Source organism: Alexandromys fortis, unplaced genomic scaffold (genome assembly GCF_014885135.2).
Source record: "Alexandromys fortis isolate MF-2015 unplaced genomic scaffold, M_Fortis_MF-2015_v1.1 scaffold_206, whole genome shotgun sequence".
Taxonomy (NCBI): domain Eukaryota; kingdom Metazoa; phylum Chordata; class Mammalia; order Rodentia; family Cricetidae; genus Alexandromys; species Alexandromys fortis.
In genome coordinates, this window is record NW_026068097.1 from 610,317 (window position 1) to 626,977 (window position 16,661).

The 16,661-nt window shown below is 39.1% G+C and overlaps 1 protein-coding gene across 1 annotated transcript in view; it reads left to right on the forward strand.

Annotated features, from left to right (window-relative positions):
• Positions 1-15,804, forward strand: part of Gabra3 (gamma-aminobutyric acid type A receptor subunit alpha3) — a 229,142-nt gene extending 213,338 nt beyond the window's left edge. The window contains exon 10 of the mRNA XM_050123660.1: positions 13,574-15,804. Coding sequence (XP_049979617.1) covers positions 13,574-13,909 — 336 coding nt within the window. The 3' untranslated portion in view covers positions 13,910-15,804. The remainder of the gene's footprint in view (positions 1-13,573) is intronic.
• Positions 15,805-16,661: the final 857 nt, after the last annotated feature.

Consider the following 16,661-nt stretch of genomic DNA (forward strand, 5'->3'; position numbering starts at 1 on the left):
CATCTTAGATTCTTCCCCCAAGTATCTCTTTCTTCCCAGAAGTCCCAGCTATCTTCTCCAGTCTGACTATTAGCCATTTAACTCTTTATTAAACCAATTACAAGGTACCTTAGATGGGCAAAGTAAAACAGAGACACATCTTCACAGTGTAAAAATGATTAATTATCCCACAAAATTTCTCCCCTTTCATCTAAAGAAGAAGGAAAGGTTTTAACTCTAACACAGTAAAATTATATACAATAAGAACAGTTATTAGGTAGGAATTACAATGTCCAGTCCATTTGTATTTGGCAACTCTGAAGTGTTTAAAGACTATGTATCTGCGGCGAACTCCCTGACCAGCAGGAAAGAACAGCCACCAGACGAGGATTCTTCCCAAATCACACTTTATTGGAGCCTCTTGGTTGAAGGGAGAGCAGGAAGCTAGGCCCCCCCCCCCCAGCGCTGAGCTGCAACTGCCTATATAGGGACTAGGGGTACGTGCAGGCCTCCTATTGGTCAAAGTGTCTCAGCAGCCATTCCAAGCTCCCTGATAGGTCTGGCACACTGAGGACACTGAGTATGCCCGAGATGGTAGTACTGGCTATGACCTTATATGGAGTTGTTTACTCCAGCCCTGCAGGAGCCAGGCGCCATCTTGTAATGGCGGCTGCACGTACTGGCTCCCTGCATGTATCTATCTAAAATACATGAGGCTGAGTAAATCTTATTTATGTCTACATCTAAACCCTCACTACAAGTTTGATTATTATATTGCTTATTCTAAAATGTTTATAATAGTAACTTTCAAGGACTAGAACTTTATACTACAATTTTAAATGAATTGCATAGGTACAATACTTACAGTATGTTGTAACAAAAACAACCTTAAAATTTTATCAATATAAAAAATCCATACCAATGTAAAATATTTGAGACTAGTAGTAGCTTTTTAGTTTAAAAGTAGGTTCAATAAATTACCCTTTTATCCTATCATTTCTATATCCCCCCTTTTTCACTAGATAGGAGAGAAAGAAGCATAGAGGAAAGAAAAAGAAAGAAAGAAATACCTTAATCAAAATTCCTTTATTTAGTTTCCTCCCTGACCATAACCAATAACAACTTGCAACTAACGACAAACATTAAATAATGTTTAATTATTTAAATAATGACAAACATCTACAACCCACTGAACTACCCACTCCACCTCTTGGGAATATGGCCATCATGTTCCTAAAATTACTCCCTGTTTTCTGCGGGTGATAGCATTTCTAGGGGACCTGAGAAAATGGGGATAATGGTCAAGTCCTGGGAGAGCTAGCTATATTATTTGTTGTCTAGTCTCTATGTGATGGGAAAGTATAGGGATTATCTGAAGTCCTGACTAGAGTAGTCTGTGAAGCTAGAAAATGTCAGTTATCAGCTGAGATGCTAGCTTCTCATTATCTTCATTGGTGTCTTGTCCTTTATTTCTGAAAACATACAAACTTTTAAATGTATCATATATATATATGCATTAACACAAGTATAAAATACAGGGTATGTACAAATCAGCTTTCTGTTCTGTGTTTGAACAGGTAAAAATTATCTGTCAACTTTTTAAGTTCATTTGGACTGCATAATCAAACTGTAATATAAATCTCCATCCATGCCATATGAAAAGATGGCATGTAATAGTCAATCATAAGCTGTAGTATGGAGGCCGTTTGTTCATTTTTTGGCTGCCCATACTCTCGAAGTAACCACACAGAAGCTGTATCAATTAAATCACTGCTTGGCCAATTACTTAAGCATATTGCTAGCTAGCTCTTACACCTAGAATTAACCCATTTCCATTATTTTATGTATTACCACAAGGATTGTGGCCTACCAGCAAGGATTCAACATGTCTTTCTCTGGCAGTGGCTCCTTGGCTTCTTGCTGACTCCGCCTCATTTCTCCCAGCATTCAGTTTAGTTTTCCCCGCCTACCTTTACTCTACCCTATCATTGGCCTAAGCATTTTCTTTATTAACCAATGGTATTCACAGCATACAGAGGGGAATCCCACATCACCTCCCCTTTTCTGTTTAAACAAAAAGAAAAGCTTTAACTTTAACATAGTAAAATTACATATAACAAAGCAGATATCAAGAAAGAATTACAGTTACAATATTTATATCTAGTTTATCTTTATCATAACTAAGGAAAGCTATAACCATAAATTCTTCAACTCCATCAAAGACTCCATAAGGATATAATATTACCTAAATAAACAGGAAGTACATTGTAAGCAACTTCTAAAACTCTAGAATTGACAGAGACATCTTGCTGCCTGGTCAGTCACCCATAGTTCTTCTTTATTGTTGGGGCATCCAATCTTAGCCATCAAGCCCACAGTATCTAGCAGACTTTTCCACGAAGCAGGAAATTTTAAAGACAGGTCTGCCTATATTGGCAGTTTGTCAGTAACTTTCTTCTGTGGCCTACAGAATGTCTGACAGACACTTTCACGAAGCAGGAACCCCAAAATATTATCTCCCCTTTAGGCAAGCTCAGCAGTCATTTCTCTTTTATCCAGTTTTTACATTTTCAAGCATACTGTACCTGTTAAGTTTTCTCAGTCTGGACTTGGCTTTCTACATGCCATGGATCTAGGAAATCTTAGCAAAAGTACTACAAAGCCATTCTGTGCATCTGCAATCTCCTTTTGTGGCTCTGCTTAGCAATTGGCACTGATTTTTGGCTCCAGCCTCCTTGGGTCCATGAGAACAGGGCCTTATGCCTACAGGCACTGTCTGGGCCACATTTATCCATCCCAGCTCTGGGAAGTTTCTTACCCTGTACTGCAGCAGGTGCTTCTATCTAGGCTTCTGCTGGGTAGCATGCCAGCTATTCACAGGCCCTACACTTGGATATACATGCCTCTATGTTGAATGTCAGTTGTAGTTGGACTTTGTTTGGACCGTGAGTTCCCAACTAATGACGCAGAGACCTCTTATTAACTATAAAAGCTTGGCTTTAGCATAGGCTTGTTCCCAACTAGCTCTTACAAATTAAATTAACCTGTTATATTAACCTATATTCGGCCACGTAGCTTATTACCTCTCCTTAGAATGAAACATCCCACTTTCTCTGCCTCTTACTGGTAAAAGCCCTGCCTCTCAGATTCCCTTCCCCATGTAACCACCCTCTAGAAGTCCCACCTATCTTCTCCTGCCTTTCTATTGGCCATTTATTAAACCAATCAGAAGGTGCCTTAGGCAGGTGATATAAAAAAGAGACACATCTTCACAGTGTACACAATGGTCATCCCACAACACTTATATACCTAATTTAAATAATTCCAAAAGATGTATACTATGTTTAGGTGAGCATCATTCCAGTGATTCAGAGATAGTTCAACATACGTAACTCAGTAAATGTAATCTACCACTTAAATAAACTAAAGGACACAAACAATATGATCATATTATTAGATTCAGAAAAAGCCTTTGACAAAAATCCAACATCCTTCATGATAAAAGTCCTAAAGAGACTATGGATACAGGAGATGTATCTCAACACAGGATAGACATACAGGAAGCCCTCACCCAACATCATCATAATGGGAGAAAACATCAAATAATTTCCACTAAAACAATAGTGCTCACATTCCTTACTCCTGTTCAACATTGCTAGAGCAATAAGACAAGTGAAGGAGATCAAGGGAAAATGAGAAATTCAAATGAGAAATTCAAAGAATCTTTATTTTCAGATGATTTAGTTTTATATGTTAAATCTCTGAAGACTCCACCAGAAAACTCCTATGGCTGAGAAATAAATTCAGCAAAATAGTTGGATACAAAATTAGCAAACATTTTCTTCAGCAGCTGTCAATTCTTGGCCTTTAATGTGTAAGGATAGCTTTGAGATCATAGATTTGTTCTGTTCTTTCCTTAGAAGTAATAATTATATATACTATAGAGATTTCTGTTATCTTCTATATTTATCATTTATTCCCTAATAATTTTTAACTATTATTTTTAATTTAATTTTATTGCCATTTTCTCAAGCCTATTTTCTGTGTCTCTCATCATTTTCAACAATTCCTATTCTGTTTCATTTTTGTGGTATCTTCTTCAATCACTTATATACCTTACCTTTGGACACAGGGTCTCTAATGAATGAGGGGTTTACCAATTTGGCTATATTAATCTCCTTTCTCTATCTCTTCAGTGCTGGGATTACAGGCACTTGATTCTCTGGCTTTTTACATGGATTTTGGAGATAAAACTCAGGTCTTCATGTTTACATAGCAGCTAGTTCACTAACTGAGCCATCCCCCAGCCTGAATTGTCTTACATTTATTTCATGATTGTTTGTAACTTGTTTTCAGGCCTTGCGTGTTTCTCTTGTGTTTTCTCCAACAATCTTTATTGCTCATATTTCTTCCTCTTGCAGCACATTTTGAATCAGTTATTACTTTAAGTTGCAATAGAGCAATTCTTTACTACCTATTACGTGTGGAAACATCCTTTTAGGAAGTGACTCAGAGGATGATTAGGACAAGGGTGAGCACTTGAAAGTTAATTGTAGTCATTATAATTTGAGCATCATTTTCTGTCTATACAATTTCTCCTAGGTAGTACTACTTGTAATCATTCTGCTAAGTAGCAATTTTCCTCTTGCTCACTGAAAAGTTCTCTCTCTCTCTCTCTCTCTCTCTCTCTCTCTCTCTCTCTCTCTCTCTCCGTCTCTCCGTGTGTGTGTGTGTGTGTGTGTGTGTGTGTGTGTGTGTGTGTGTGTACCCCTGTGTGTGTACCCCCGTGTGCCCATTTGGGAATATATCCTTAATTTTCCATTCTTTGTGATTATGTAGTGATCAAACTTAATACTAGGCTGGACGGTGGTGGTGCACTCCTTTAATCCCAGCACTCGGGAGGCAGGGGCAGGAGGATCTCTGTGAGTTCTAGGCCAGCCTGGTTTACAAGAACTAGTTCCAGGACAGGCTCCAAAACTACAGAGAAACCCTGTCTAAAAAAATAAAAACTTAATCCTAGGATATTATTACTACCAATATAAAACTGATTGTATATAAAGATAAGGGTAACTTGTTTCTCCTCATGGGCTATAATAGCCACTTGTTGAAATTCTATTTTTGGCCAGAACCCTAAAGCAACAGATATTTTAAATGTCTTCATCTCCCTGGTCTGATTTTCAGGGTGTTTTGGTATCAAGGTTATAAAATTCCAGTTTTATAATAGATGAAGCTCGTGATTAAAACTCTGTGGTAGAATGTTTGCTCATCTTGAACATCAAGGTCCTAAGTTTGAAGTTCAGCTCTACAAAAAGAAAAATAAAATGAAACAAATCTCTAAAAGGTTTTTATTGTTTTTGACTGGTTCCAAGTCTGATAAGCAAAACTTTCCAGAATGTACTGGATATTTTCAGAGAAATTCAATTCAGGAACTGATATAGTTTAAGTTCACTAAGGAAAAATTATGCAAAATTGATCTTTAATAAATGTTTAATGAACTGATAGAACAGGAAATGTTGTAGTTTATCAAGATACCTCATTAAATTTAAAAGTAATTTTATTTTTATCTTATGTGTGTAACTGTTTTGCCTTCATGTATGTAAGTATACTAATGCATGCAGTACTCCCCAGAGACCAGGAGAGATCCCCTGTGATCACATCTCCTGTGATTAGAATTGTGAGCTGTATTTTGGGTGCTGAGACTTGAACATCTGTCTTCTTCAAGAAAATCAAGTTGTCTGAACTGCTGAGCCATTGCTTCAGTTTCATTGATTAACTTTTTATTATATTCTATAAAACACTTAAAGTAGTATGTTTTAACTGATATAACTGGTTTACCAACTGAAGTCAAATAGAGTTTATCAATGAACTGATATTGATCTAACCTAAACAGAGACTCCTGGGGATAAACCACAGAGTTCTTTTAACTCTAATCTCTCAAGATGTTGTCCATTGAAACTCAAATGAAGCCATACAAGGTAGGAGATTCAAATACATATGGTTGTTAATAGATGGTTAACTTTTGATATAATCAGAAGAATGTATGAAGTTTGAAAGGTCAGGCTAAAATTAAGACACTAAAAGCAAAGGTAAATTCAATTCTAAGAATTAGTTCTAGCACATGGAAGTTTAAAAAATTGGTTCTGAGTTAAAATGCACACACACACACACACACACACACACACACACTCACACACACCATGCTCCTGGCCTTTTTCCGGGATTGGAATATTGTTGTGTTGCCCAGGCTGACATTAAGCTACTTACCCAAATCTCCAAAGTAGGTAGAATTTCTGGCATGTATCATTAACTCAGTTTTGCAATCTCCCTTTAAATTACCATTAATTCCTCTCGGTCCATAGTTATACCTTCATTGACCCTTTGTGATCACAATTCTTCCCTGAACTTTGGTTGTTCAGATCTTTTCAGACTTTGTTTTCTCCTATTCAACTCTTGGATCACCTTCTTAAAGACCCTTTTTTCTAGCTACACTGCACTGATCTGCCTTATGTGCTTCAACTCTAGTTGTGCTTGTTTGATTACATTCCTACTACATGTTCCTTTCAGTAGAATGGGAACTTGAGGGCACAGGCATGTTTTAATGTTCACTGCAGCATCCCTAGCATGCACCAGAGAACTTTCCTTGTAACAGACAATTTTGAAATGTTTAGTAATTCAATAACATGAAGTCTCTCAAAATCTGATATCTATATTTTTGTTTCTTCATCCAGGATAGTTATAATAATGTGTGATTACAGTCACTTATCAGCACCCATGAACTCCTTAGTCATTTTAGTACAAGGTAGATTATTGTTTTTGTTTTTGCTGAAAAAATGTAGCTATTGATAGGTTGGTGAAGGTTATGAGCTTATATACTTCTGGTGGCCCTTATATAATTCTGTTGGTCCTTTAAACAGTATGCAGGCCTTCTCTGTTTTAATATTCAGTTTTATTTCTTGTACGATTGAATTTAAATATTTTTCAAGATTTATTTTATTTTTGATCATGTGTGTGTTTGTGTTTATACACATATGTGTATGTTTCTGGTGAAGGCCTGCATTGCAGAGGCTGTTGGTTCCCCTGAAGCTGCTTGACGTGAATTCTGGGCACTGAACTTGTGTCTTTTGCATGCATAGTTAGCCTTCTTAACCACTGAGCCATACCTTTAGCTTCTTAATTTGAATTATATATATATATATAATATATATTTCATATATATATGAAGGTTTTATTTTTATTTTTTTATTTCACATAACAACCTCAGTTTTTCCTTCCTCTCTTCTCCTGCCCCTACCTCCCCCCATCCACTCCTCAGAAAGGGTAAGGCTTCCCTTGGGGAGTCAACAATGTCTGGCATGCCAAGTTGAGGTGGGACCAAACCCCTTCGCCCCTGTATCAAGGCTGAGCATGGTATCCCATCATAGGGAATGGAATACAAAGAGCCAGTTCATGTACCCGGAATGAGTCCTGGTCCCACTGCCAGGGATTCCCCCAAGAGATCAAAGCACAGAACTGTCACCCACATTCAGAGGGCCTAGTTTGGTCCTATGTAGGTTCCCCCAGCTCTCAGTTCAGAGTCCTTAAGCTCCCATTAGCTCAGGTCAGCTGTCTCTGTGGTTTTCCCCATCATGATCTTGACCCCTGCCCTTGTTCATATGATTCCTCCTCCCTCTCTACTACTGAACTCCAGGAGCTCAGTCCAGTGCTTGGCTGTGGATCACTGCATTTGTTTTCTTCCATCAATTACTGGTGTAGGTTCTATGATGACAATTAGGGTAGGTACTAATCTGATTATAGGGGAAGGCCAGTTCAGGCACCTTCTCCACTATTGTTGGGAGTCTTATCTGGGGTCATCTTTATGGATTCCTGGGACTTTCCCTAGCACATGGATTCTCTCTCCTGGATTCTCTCTTCTCTCTAACCCTATAATGGCTCCCTCTATCAAGACATCTCTTTCATTGCTCTCTCTCTCTCTCTCTCTCTCTCTCTCTCTCTCTCTCTCTCTCTCTGTGTGTGTGTGTGTGTGTGTGTGTGTTCCTCCCCCAACTCAGTCATCTTGATCCCTTATGTACCTATCCTCTCTCTTCTATCCCCTCCCAGTTTACCCATGAGATCTTAAATATTTCTGCTTCCCAGGACCTTTAAGTATGTCCCTCTTAGGGTCCTCTTTTTCACCCTAGCATCTCTGAGGCTGTGGATTGTAGCCTGGTTATCCTTTGTTTTATGTCTATTCACTTATGAATGAGACCGTGTTTGTCTTTCTGGGTCTGGTTTACCTCACTCAGGATAATTTTTTCTAGTTCCATCCATTTGTCTGAAAATTCCATGATATCATTGTTTTTTCCACTGAATAATACTCCACTGTGTAAATTTACCACATTTTTTATCCATTCTTTGGTCGAAGGGCATTTAGGTTGTTCCCAGGTTCTGACTATTACAAATAATGCTGCTATGAACATAGTGAGCACATGTCTTTGTGGTAGGATTATGCATCCTTTGGGAATATGCACAAGTGGTATTGCTGAATCTTCAGGTAGGTTGATTCCCAGTTTTCTGAAAAACTGCTATACTGATTTTCAAAGTGGCTGTCCAAGTTTGCACTCCTACCAGCAGTGCAGGAGTGTTCCCCTTACTCCACCTCCTCTCCACAATAAGCTGTCATCAGTGTTTTTGATTTTAGCCATTCTGATGGGTATAAGATGGTACCTCAGAGTTGGTTTGATTTATATTTTCCTGGTGGCTAAGGGTGTTCAGCAATTCCCTAAATGCTTTTTGGCCATTTGATTTTCTTTTGTTGACTCTTTCTTTTACTGTCATTCCAGGGAGTATGGAAACCTTCATATGAAGTTCACCTCAATATTTATCTTTTTCTCTTCTCCCCAAAACACTAGTAGTATCTGAATTTCTTTCATTCTTTTCCTTCTAAGTTGTAACTTGAACCTGGATATGTATAGTTTAGATAACTCCCATTCTTTGAGGAAGCTGGCCTTCCATCTGCATATTCTTTCCTCTCTATAGGCTTAACTGATCCCTATAAGTTGATTTGCCATCCTCTTTCATTTTTTACCTCATTTTATGAAACAGAATCTCTCACTGGCCCTCCCTAGGCATTACCAATTCAACTGGACTGTCTCGCCAGCAAGCCCTAGGGACTGCCCTGCCTGTCCTCCCAGCACTAGGATTTCAATCTCGTTTGTGAGCATGGATGTTAGCAGGGTTAACTCTGGTCTCAATGAACTGTTTCCCCATCCCCAAATTGTCTTTTTTCTGACTTTTCTGAGATTAAGGTCTTTCATTCATTTTATAATTTTTCATATTCATTTACAAATGTATTGTGTAAAGTAACTATCATAAGCAACATAGTATATATAGTTAAAATTAGGTAGTCCAAACTGCAGCAGTATGATTCATTTAATTATTTAGATAAGTGCAGATGTATGTCCTAGTTAAGTCACAATTTTAGGTTACAGCCCAGCACTGAAGGACAGTAGGGGGACAAAATTCTGAAGCTGCCAGTCACATCCCATCCACAGTTAAGAACAGAGACAAATGAATGCATGCATACCTACTGCTCAGTTCATTTAGGACCCAAGCTCAAAGAATGGTGTCCACCCACTTTTAGTGTGAATGTTACCATATCAACTAACTCAACCAAGATAGTCACCCACAGATGTCCCATGGAGTAACCTGATGTAGAAAAATCTCTCACTTAAGATTGTCTTCCCAAGCCAGATTGTGCCAAGTTGACAATTGAAATGAACTGTTACATACAGATATATGAAATTTAAATTATGGTAAAATGTTGTATTTTTGTTTTTTAGTAATGAATTTTTTTGATAATTTCATATATGTATACAATTCATTCTGATTACTCTCACCCTACTTGTTCCTATCTCCTTCCCGTCTAGATATTTTTAAAAAATTAAGTGTGCAATCCAAGAATGATCAGCACAATTACAGTTAATCTCCAGAATACTTTTCATTCCAAGACTTAGAATTCTCTCATTAAAAGGCAACTTCTCTGCATCCTGCTGTAGGCTGTAACATTCAATTTCATTTCATTTTTAGGCAATGCAGGTAGAAATATAGTAGTGATTAAAATATGTTATGTTGAAAATGATGAGAGAAACCATAAGGTAATTTTATTTTACTACTTAAATAATCTGGGATTAAATCATCTGCTGCTTCTCATCACCTACAGAACATAAAGTGGATGTGGATGCAAAGAAAGTGTTGACCCAAGTGATTGTTTCAAAGTCCTAGTCATAACCAGCTCATAAGATGACATCCAAAAGCTTTTTTAGCAAAGTCAGTGTAAAGCTTTCTTCACACTTTCTTTCTAGCTTTTTGTTTTGCTTTGCTTGTTTTTTTTTTCTTTTGTCTATCCATGGGGAAAAATGGCTAAGCAAGTTAATAAGCAGGCAAACAAATAAAGCACTATTTTATTTAATGGCAAAGGCATTTAGCAGTGGGACTCTATTCACACAATGACTTTGCTAATTATAAGTGAGCCTGGTATAGTATTTAAAGTATTTAGAAGGTTCTTAGAAGGCATTGAGTTCTGCTTGTAACAATGCAGCTATAATCTTCCAACAAAGAAGAAAAGTATTGCTTTTCAAATGTCCTATTAGTCAGACTGTTTATTAACTTAAATGAAAACCCCTTATCTTGCACACTCTCCCACCCCTCATTTCCCACACTCCCTGTCCCTGACTAAGAATACTGGTGTCAACATAGGCAGGCAGAGTGTGGTATACAAGGTCTTTCAAGATTTGGCATTTTCTTTTTTCAATTAATTAATTTATATTTATTTTAGTCCTGACCAAAGCCTCCCCTCCCTTATCTCCTCCCACTCCCTCTGCCCACCAACCCTCCTTATTCTCTCAGGAAAGGGCAGGTTTCCCATGAGCATCAGCAAAGCGTGGCATATCAAGTTACCATAAGACCGAGTACATCCCCCTGTATTCAGGCTGGACAAGGCAATCCAGCATGAGGAACCGATTCCCATGAGCCAGGCTAGTCTTCTGTGTGGATTTTGCTCTGATGTCCCTGAACCCCCTGACTCCTACAATCTCTCCTCCCTGTCCTCAGCAGGATTCCTCTGAGCACAATGAGTGGCCAAGAGTCTTCCCCTTCACTGGAATAAAGGCTCTTTGCCTATAATAGAGTAGTCACAGGATAGCGCAAAGATCTGGCCTTTTCTTTCTGTACCTTCAGTTCTTATACCGTGTTTGTTGTGCTCACTGTGATTCAGTTAACAATTGTCATGCCCCAACAGTGTTCTGCACCTGTGCACTGGCCTTTGCTGCAGTATCATCTGCTGACTCCTGCCTGCTCAACTTTTTTAAAAATGTATTTTACATACTGGCCACAGTTTACCCTTCCTCCTCTCCTCCAAGTCCCTCCCCCTTTGTTTTCACCTTCAAATATACTCCTCCTCTGTTTCTGTTCAGGAGAGGGAATACTTCCCATGGATATCGATGAAACATGGCATATCAAATTGCAACAAGACTAAGCACCTCTCTATATACTAAGGTTGGCTAAGGTGACCCAGTATGAGGAGTAGGGTCCCAAAAGTCAGGAAAAGAGTCAGAGACAGCCCCTGTTCCCACTGTTAGGAGTCCCACAAGAGGACCATTTTTAATTTTTTTTTCTTGTTCAATTGTTAATACTCATACTGGAAACCTCATAGCCTTCCTTGAGTTGCCTTTTCCACACTTGCAGGTACACTGATAACACTTTACTCAAAACAGTTAGGACCCAGGTTACACATTATGACAATCATGTATTCACAGCTTTCTTTGACAAAAGGCTGTGAGTACCTAGGAGAAAGGGAATTAAGTATAACTTCTAACCTTCCTACTTCACTCTAAATAGCTATTGTATGTTTTGGCACTGTTTATATTCAATAAATGTACAAAGGCAATTATTTGGATCAGGAAGGTAAATGGTGCTGTGATCTAATGTCAGAAAGATAAAAAAATGATGAGAATTCTGGGGAAGTAAGAAAAAGAAGATGAGGAGAAAGAAGCAACAGAAGAGGGCAGGGACAGAGAAACCTAGTAAGGAAATAGGTAAGGCACTGGGAGAGTGAGGAAGTTAATTCCAGCTTCTGAGAAGCATCAAGAGAGAGACTGAGGTGTCTGAAGAAGAACTGGAGGGAAGACGTTAGAAGAGTTTTTGCACCCTGGACTAGGCCACTGCCTTGGGCTGCAGTTATGAGCTAGTGAACTCCTTTGCTCACGGTGCCATACAGCCTCTCTATTGCAATCGGGACCCAAACACTGGCAACCTCGATGTAGCACCGGGGGGGGGGGACTTTTGACTGTGTTTTGGGGATAGCTTATGTTTCGGGGTGGGGGGGAGCTTCCAAAGGGCATTGTCCTAGCAATCTTGCCACTGTCTTTACTTTCGCTATGTGTGAAGAGGTCATTTCTTCAGCTCTGTGGGGAGGGTGTGGCTCCCACTAGCTGCCTGGTAAGAGTGGAAAACCTTTGTACACCCCCTCCTTTGCTAAGCACCTTTATAGTGCATGAAGGCAGCATGCTGTTGTGATCGTGCATGGAAATATTCCATAGTGTTTATTATCTTTAAGACGGAATGACTTTGCAGATTCACCAAGCTCTCTTCTTCACAGGAAGTGTGCCCCTTGATGGCCGCAGCCTTTTTGGAGTTTTTCCCTCGGGTAACCAGGAGTACCTTGTGCTAGAGAAAGCAGCATGGTGTGTCTATGGACAAAAGTCAGGAACTCAGATTGGTAGTATGTGTTCTGCCACTTAATCTGAGGCTTACTAACATATTAAGTGTGAATAATGTCACCTACTTCATAGGTTTATTGTGAAGGATGAAATCATGCAATATAGAAAATCTCACACTTCCTTGCAATTCCCACTGCATTCTCTCTTCTGATCCTCTCAATAATCTGCCAGCTATTTTTACCTTCAGTTCACAAATGAAGAAACTGAAGCTCACAAAGGAGGAATGATTTATCCAAAGACACATAGCCAGATTTTTCAGTTTTCTTTCTGTTGCTGTGATAAAACACTGGCTATAAACAGCTAAGGAAAGGGTTGATTTGGTTTATACTTCCAGGTCACAGTCCATCATTGAGGGGAGCTGGGGCAGGAACTCAAGCGAGAACTTGAAGCAGAAGCTATGAAGGAATGCTGCTTGCTGGCCAATCTGAAGGCCCATGCTTAGATAACATTCTTATATAGTCTAGTACCACCTGCCTAAAGAATAGTGATGCCCACAGTGATCTAGACCTATCTACATCAATGAACAATCAAGACAGGTCCCCACAGACATGCCCTAAAAAATAGCCCTGATGCGGGCAATCCTTCAATTAAGGCTCCATTCTCAGGTGACTTAAGACTGTGTCAAGGTGACAATTGGGGCTGGATAGGATAGTTAAAATGGTGCATTCTGGTTTTCTGTTTTCAAAATAGTATCCCTTTGTACAAACCTACTACTTAGCAGGTTCATTAATGTCCATCATGGCTCTTCCTCCCTGCAGTTCCCAAATGTACTTTGTATAATGAATTCATCATCTACTGTTTGTTTTGTTTTCCTCCTCCCCTCTCTTTTATGGCTCTAGAAGAAAACACCAGCAGCTCCAACAAAGAAAACAAGCACCACTTTCAACATCGTGGGAACCACCTATCCTATGAACCTGACCAAGGATGCTGAGTTCCCCACCATCTCCAAGGGTGCTGCTCCAAGTGCTTCTTCAACTCCAACAGTCGTTGCTTCACCCAAGGCCGCTTATGTGCAGGAGAGCCCTGCTGAGACCAAGACCTACAACAGTGTCAGCAAGGTTGACAAAATTTCCCGCATCATCTTTCCTGTGCTCTTTGCTATATTCAATCTTGTCTATTGGGCTACATATGTGAACCGGGAATCAGCTATCAAGGGCATGATCCGCAAACAGTAGATAATAGTAGTGGCACAGTATACCCCATGAAGCATCCAAAAACCCAAAACCTAGGGCTCCCTTCATGTGTTTCATGATTCTTCTTTTTAACCCTGTTCCAAGCTGAGTGTAATTGCTTTCTCAGTTCCTATTATGAGCCTCAATGAAAATGTAACAACAGAAAAATGACTTGTCCTTTGAACATTGCTTGGATTGAGCCAAACACTGCCATTTGTCCAGTTGCTCATTTTAGTATGCCAGTTTTCCCCAGCTGAGGGCACTGCATGTGTTTAATTTTACTCTGCCCAATAACGAAGGAACAGGAGACTCTTACTTCTTCTAGTGGAAATCTTGGCTTTGTGGGGTCCAAGGTGTTGAGATCCCGGAACACATTAACTGGGTTGCATAAGATGATTATGACGCACTATGGTGTTAGGCCCAGATATCCCATTTAATCTTATCAATCTGGCCCCTTTTATGCCCCCAGCAGGGCCTACTAGACATATGAACTGGTAGAATGGGAAGAAAGAATCCTATCAAACTTCTGATATGACCCCTAAATTAGCAATTAGTAGAAACAATTGAGGATCACCTGTGTCAAACATGTATAATAAAAAAGAGAACTAGTTGGATCATTCAAGCATTAAAAGTGAGCTCTACTCCAGTTTCAACAAGTCCCTCAGGAAAGTAACACCTTAATATAAGTCTTCTTCAGGAAAGTTCCCTTGCCTAAGTAACACCGAGCTCATTATAGTCAGCGGAGTATTGCTTACTTTGGATCAATGGCTGCCTGGAAACTCTTCTGGAAAAAAAATAACAGACATTTTGAAGTTAAATTAAAAATGTACACATACACACAAGATGATCGAGATTGAATGCCTATATAAAAATTAGTCAAAGATGGGGAACCTAAGAAACTCAAGTCCCTGGCAAGGCAATTAGTCAAACAATAGATGAAATGTGATGGCTGGTAGTGGTTAAACACTGAAATCTGCCTCAAAAGAAATGGCCACAAGCAGGGGAAAGCCAACCTCTTACTTCCATATTGTACATATCATGCTCCTCTCCCAGACACAGGCACTCTGCTTCCATTATGTCCAGGACTTCTTACCTACTTTGGATGCCGACTGCAATGAGGGGTGAATTGCAGATTCACACAAATATCTCTACTTATTTTGAGCCAGTTAAATTATTAACTTTATTACCGATTTCATAATGTATTGGAGGCCATTTGATCTCATTTTGTTCTTAAACATAAGCAAAAAGGACAGACATAAACACAATTTTTATAAGGTAGTCCCAGAAGTTTGAATAATTTGCCTGGACTTCTTATAAATGTCTTTAATAAATAAATATCCTACACCTATTCCCAAAGGCCAAAATGAAGAAATAACTGAGAAGCGAGGTTCATTCTTACCTTAGAATGAGCACAGCTACAGTAAGCCCTCTGGGTCATGAAGACAGTCTGACATTATAAAGGTCTTTAGGAAGGTAACAATGCATTACCAAAAAAGATCACTTCTAGAAGTAATTACTTGAAGGAATGAGACTGTTTAATACAACAGCCCCAGCTACTTTGAATCTGAATAGCTCAACTAGTCCACAGTATCCAGAAGGTCCAAGGTAAAGCCATAAGTAGAATCTCTGCACACCCACTGAACAAAGCTCCTAAGGGGTGTGTCATTAGCTGCTGGTTGCCTTTTCACCCATATTTCCCTTATCCCCTGCTTCCTCGCCATTGCTGGGATGATGCATGCCAGTCCCATTATGCTTAAGACTGTGTCTGTAGGTACATTTGTGACTAGAAGAGTATTGTCTTGTGGATGTGTAGGGATGGGAGGTGGGTGGGGGGCTGTTAATGATCGTCTTAAGGAATTTAGAATGGAAGCTTGACCTTTGCCTCTCTGTAGAAATTGTATTTCTAAATGCTTTGGTGCAATGTTTAGTGGCTGTTTATTAAACTCTTTATGAATTGTACTTGTGCTGGAATAATTTCATTCATTAGTCTTATACACAGTATTTACTACATTCTTGACTTTGATGCCCACTCTGGTACCCTAAACTTTCCACTTCTTAACACCACCAGAAAATAGTATCTCCGGAGCATGAGATCAGTTATAGTGATCTAGAATGGATCCTGTATGAAAACATAGCTTTGAATGACCCCTTACCCAACATGAAAGAAAAGAAAATGTATTTTCATTACAGCTCTGGATATGTTTCCCTTTCCAGCAAGTCTGTTTTCATTTGACAATATTACAAGTAAAGTGATAGAAAGCATCTGACTGGTTAAGCCATATTTTAGGGTATTAATGCCACCTTTGTTTTTCATAGTGTTCTCAAAAATCTTAGAGGTAATCTCAAGAGATGTACTTGAGAAATTTACTTGGTCCCTGGAATGGGAAAAATATTCTTCAGAGAGTGTTACACACACACACACACACACACATTATTCTCCAAAATGAAAGAAGGGCTTGAGTGGTCTGACCACAGATACTCATTCAGCTGTATGGTCATGTGATAGAAGCTATTGCTACACTAATCCCTTGGTCCAGGTCCATGCATTTCAATCACCTCATAGTAATATGCAGAAATGCCAGAAGCAGCCATGTTTATAAAATTTCTCCACATAATATTTAAGTCTTATTGTTTCGTTAAGAATCTGAAATCACCTTGCCTCTGAAAAATATTTACTTAGTCTTAGGGGAATCACCAGCTGTTACACTCCTGGTTTCTGGGACCAGTAAACCTATGTTTGAATATTTTATGGTTT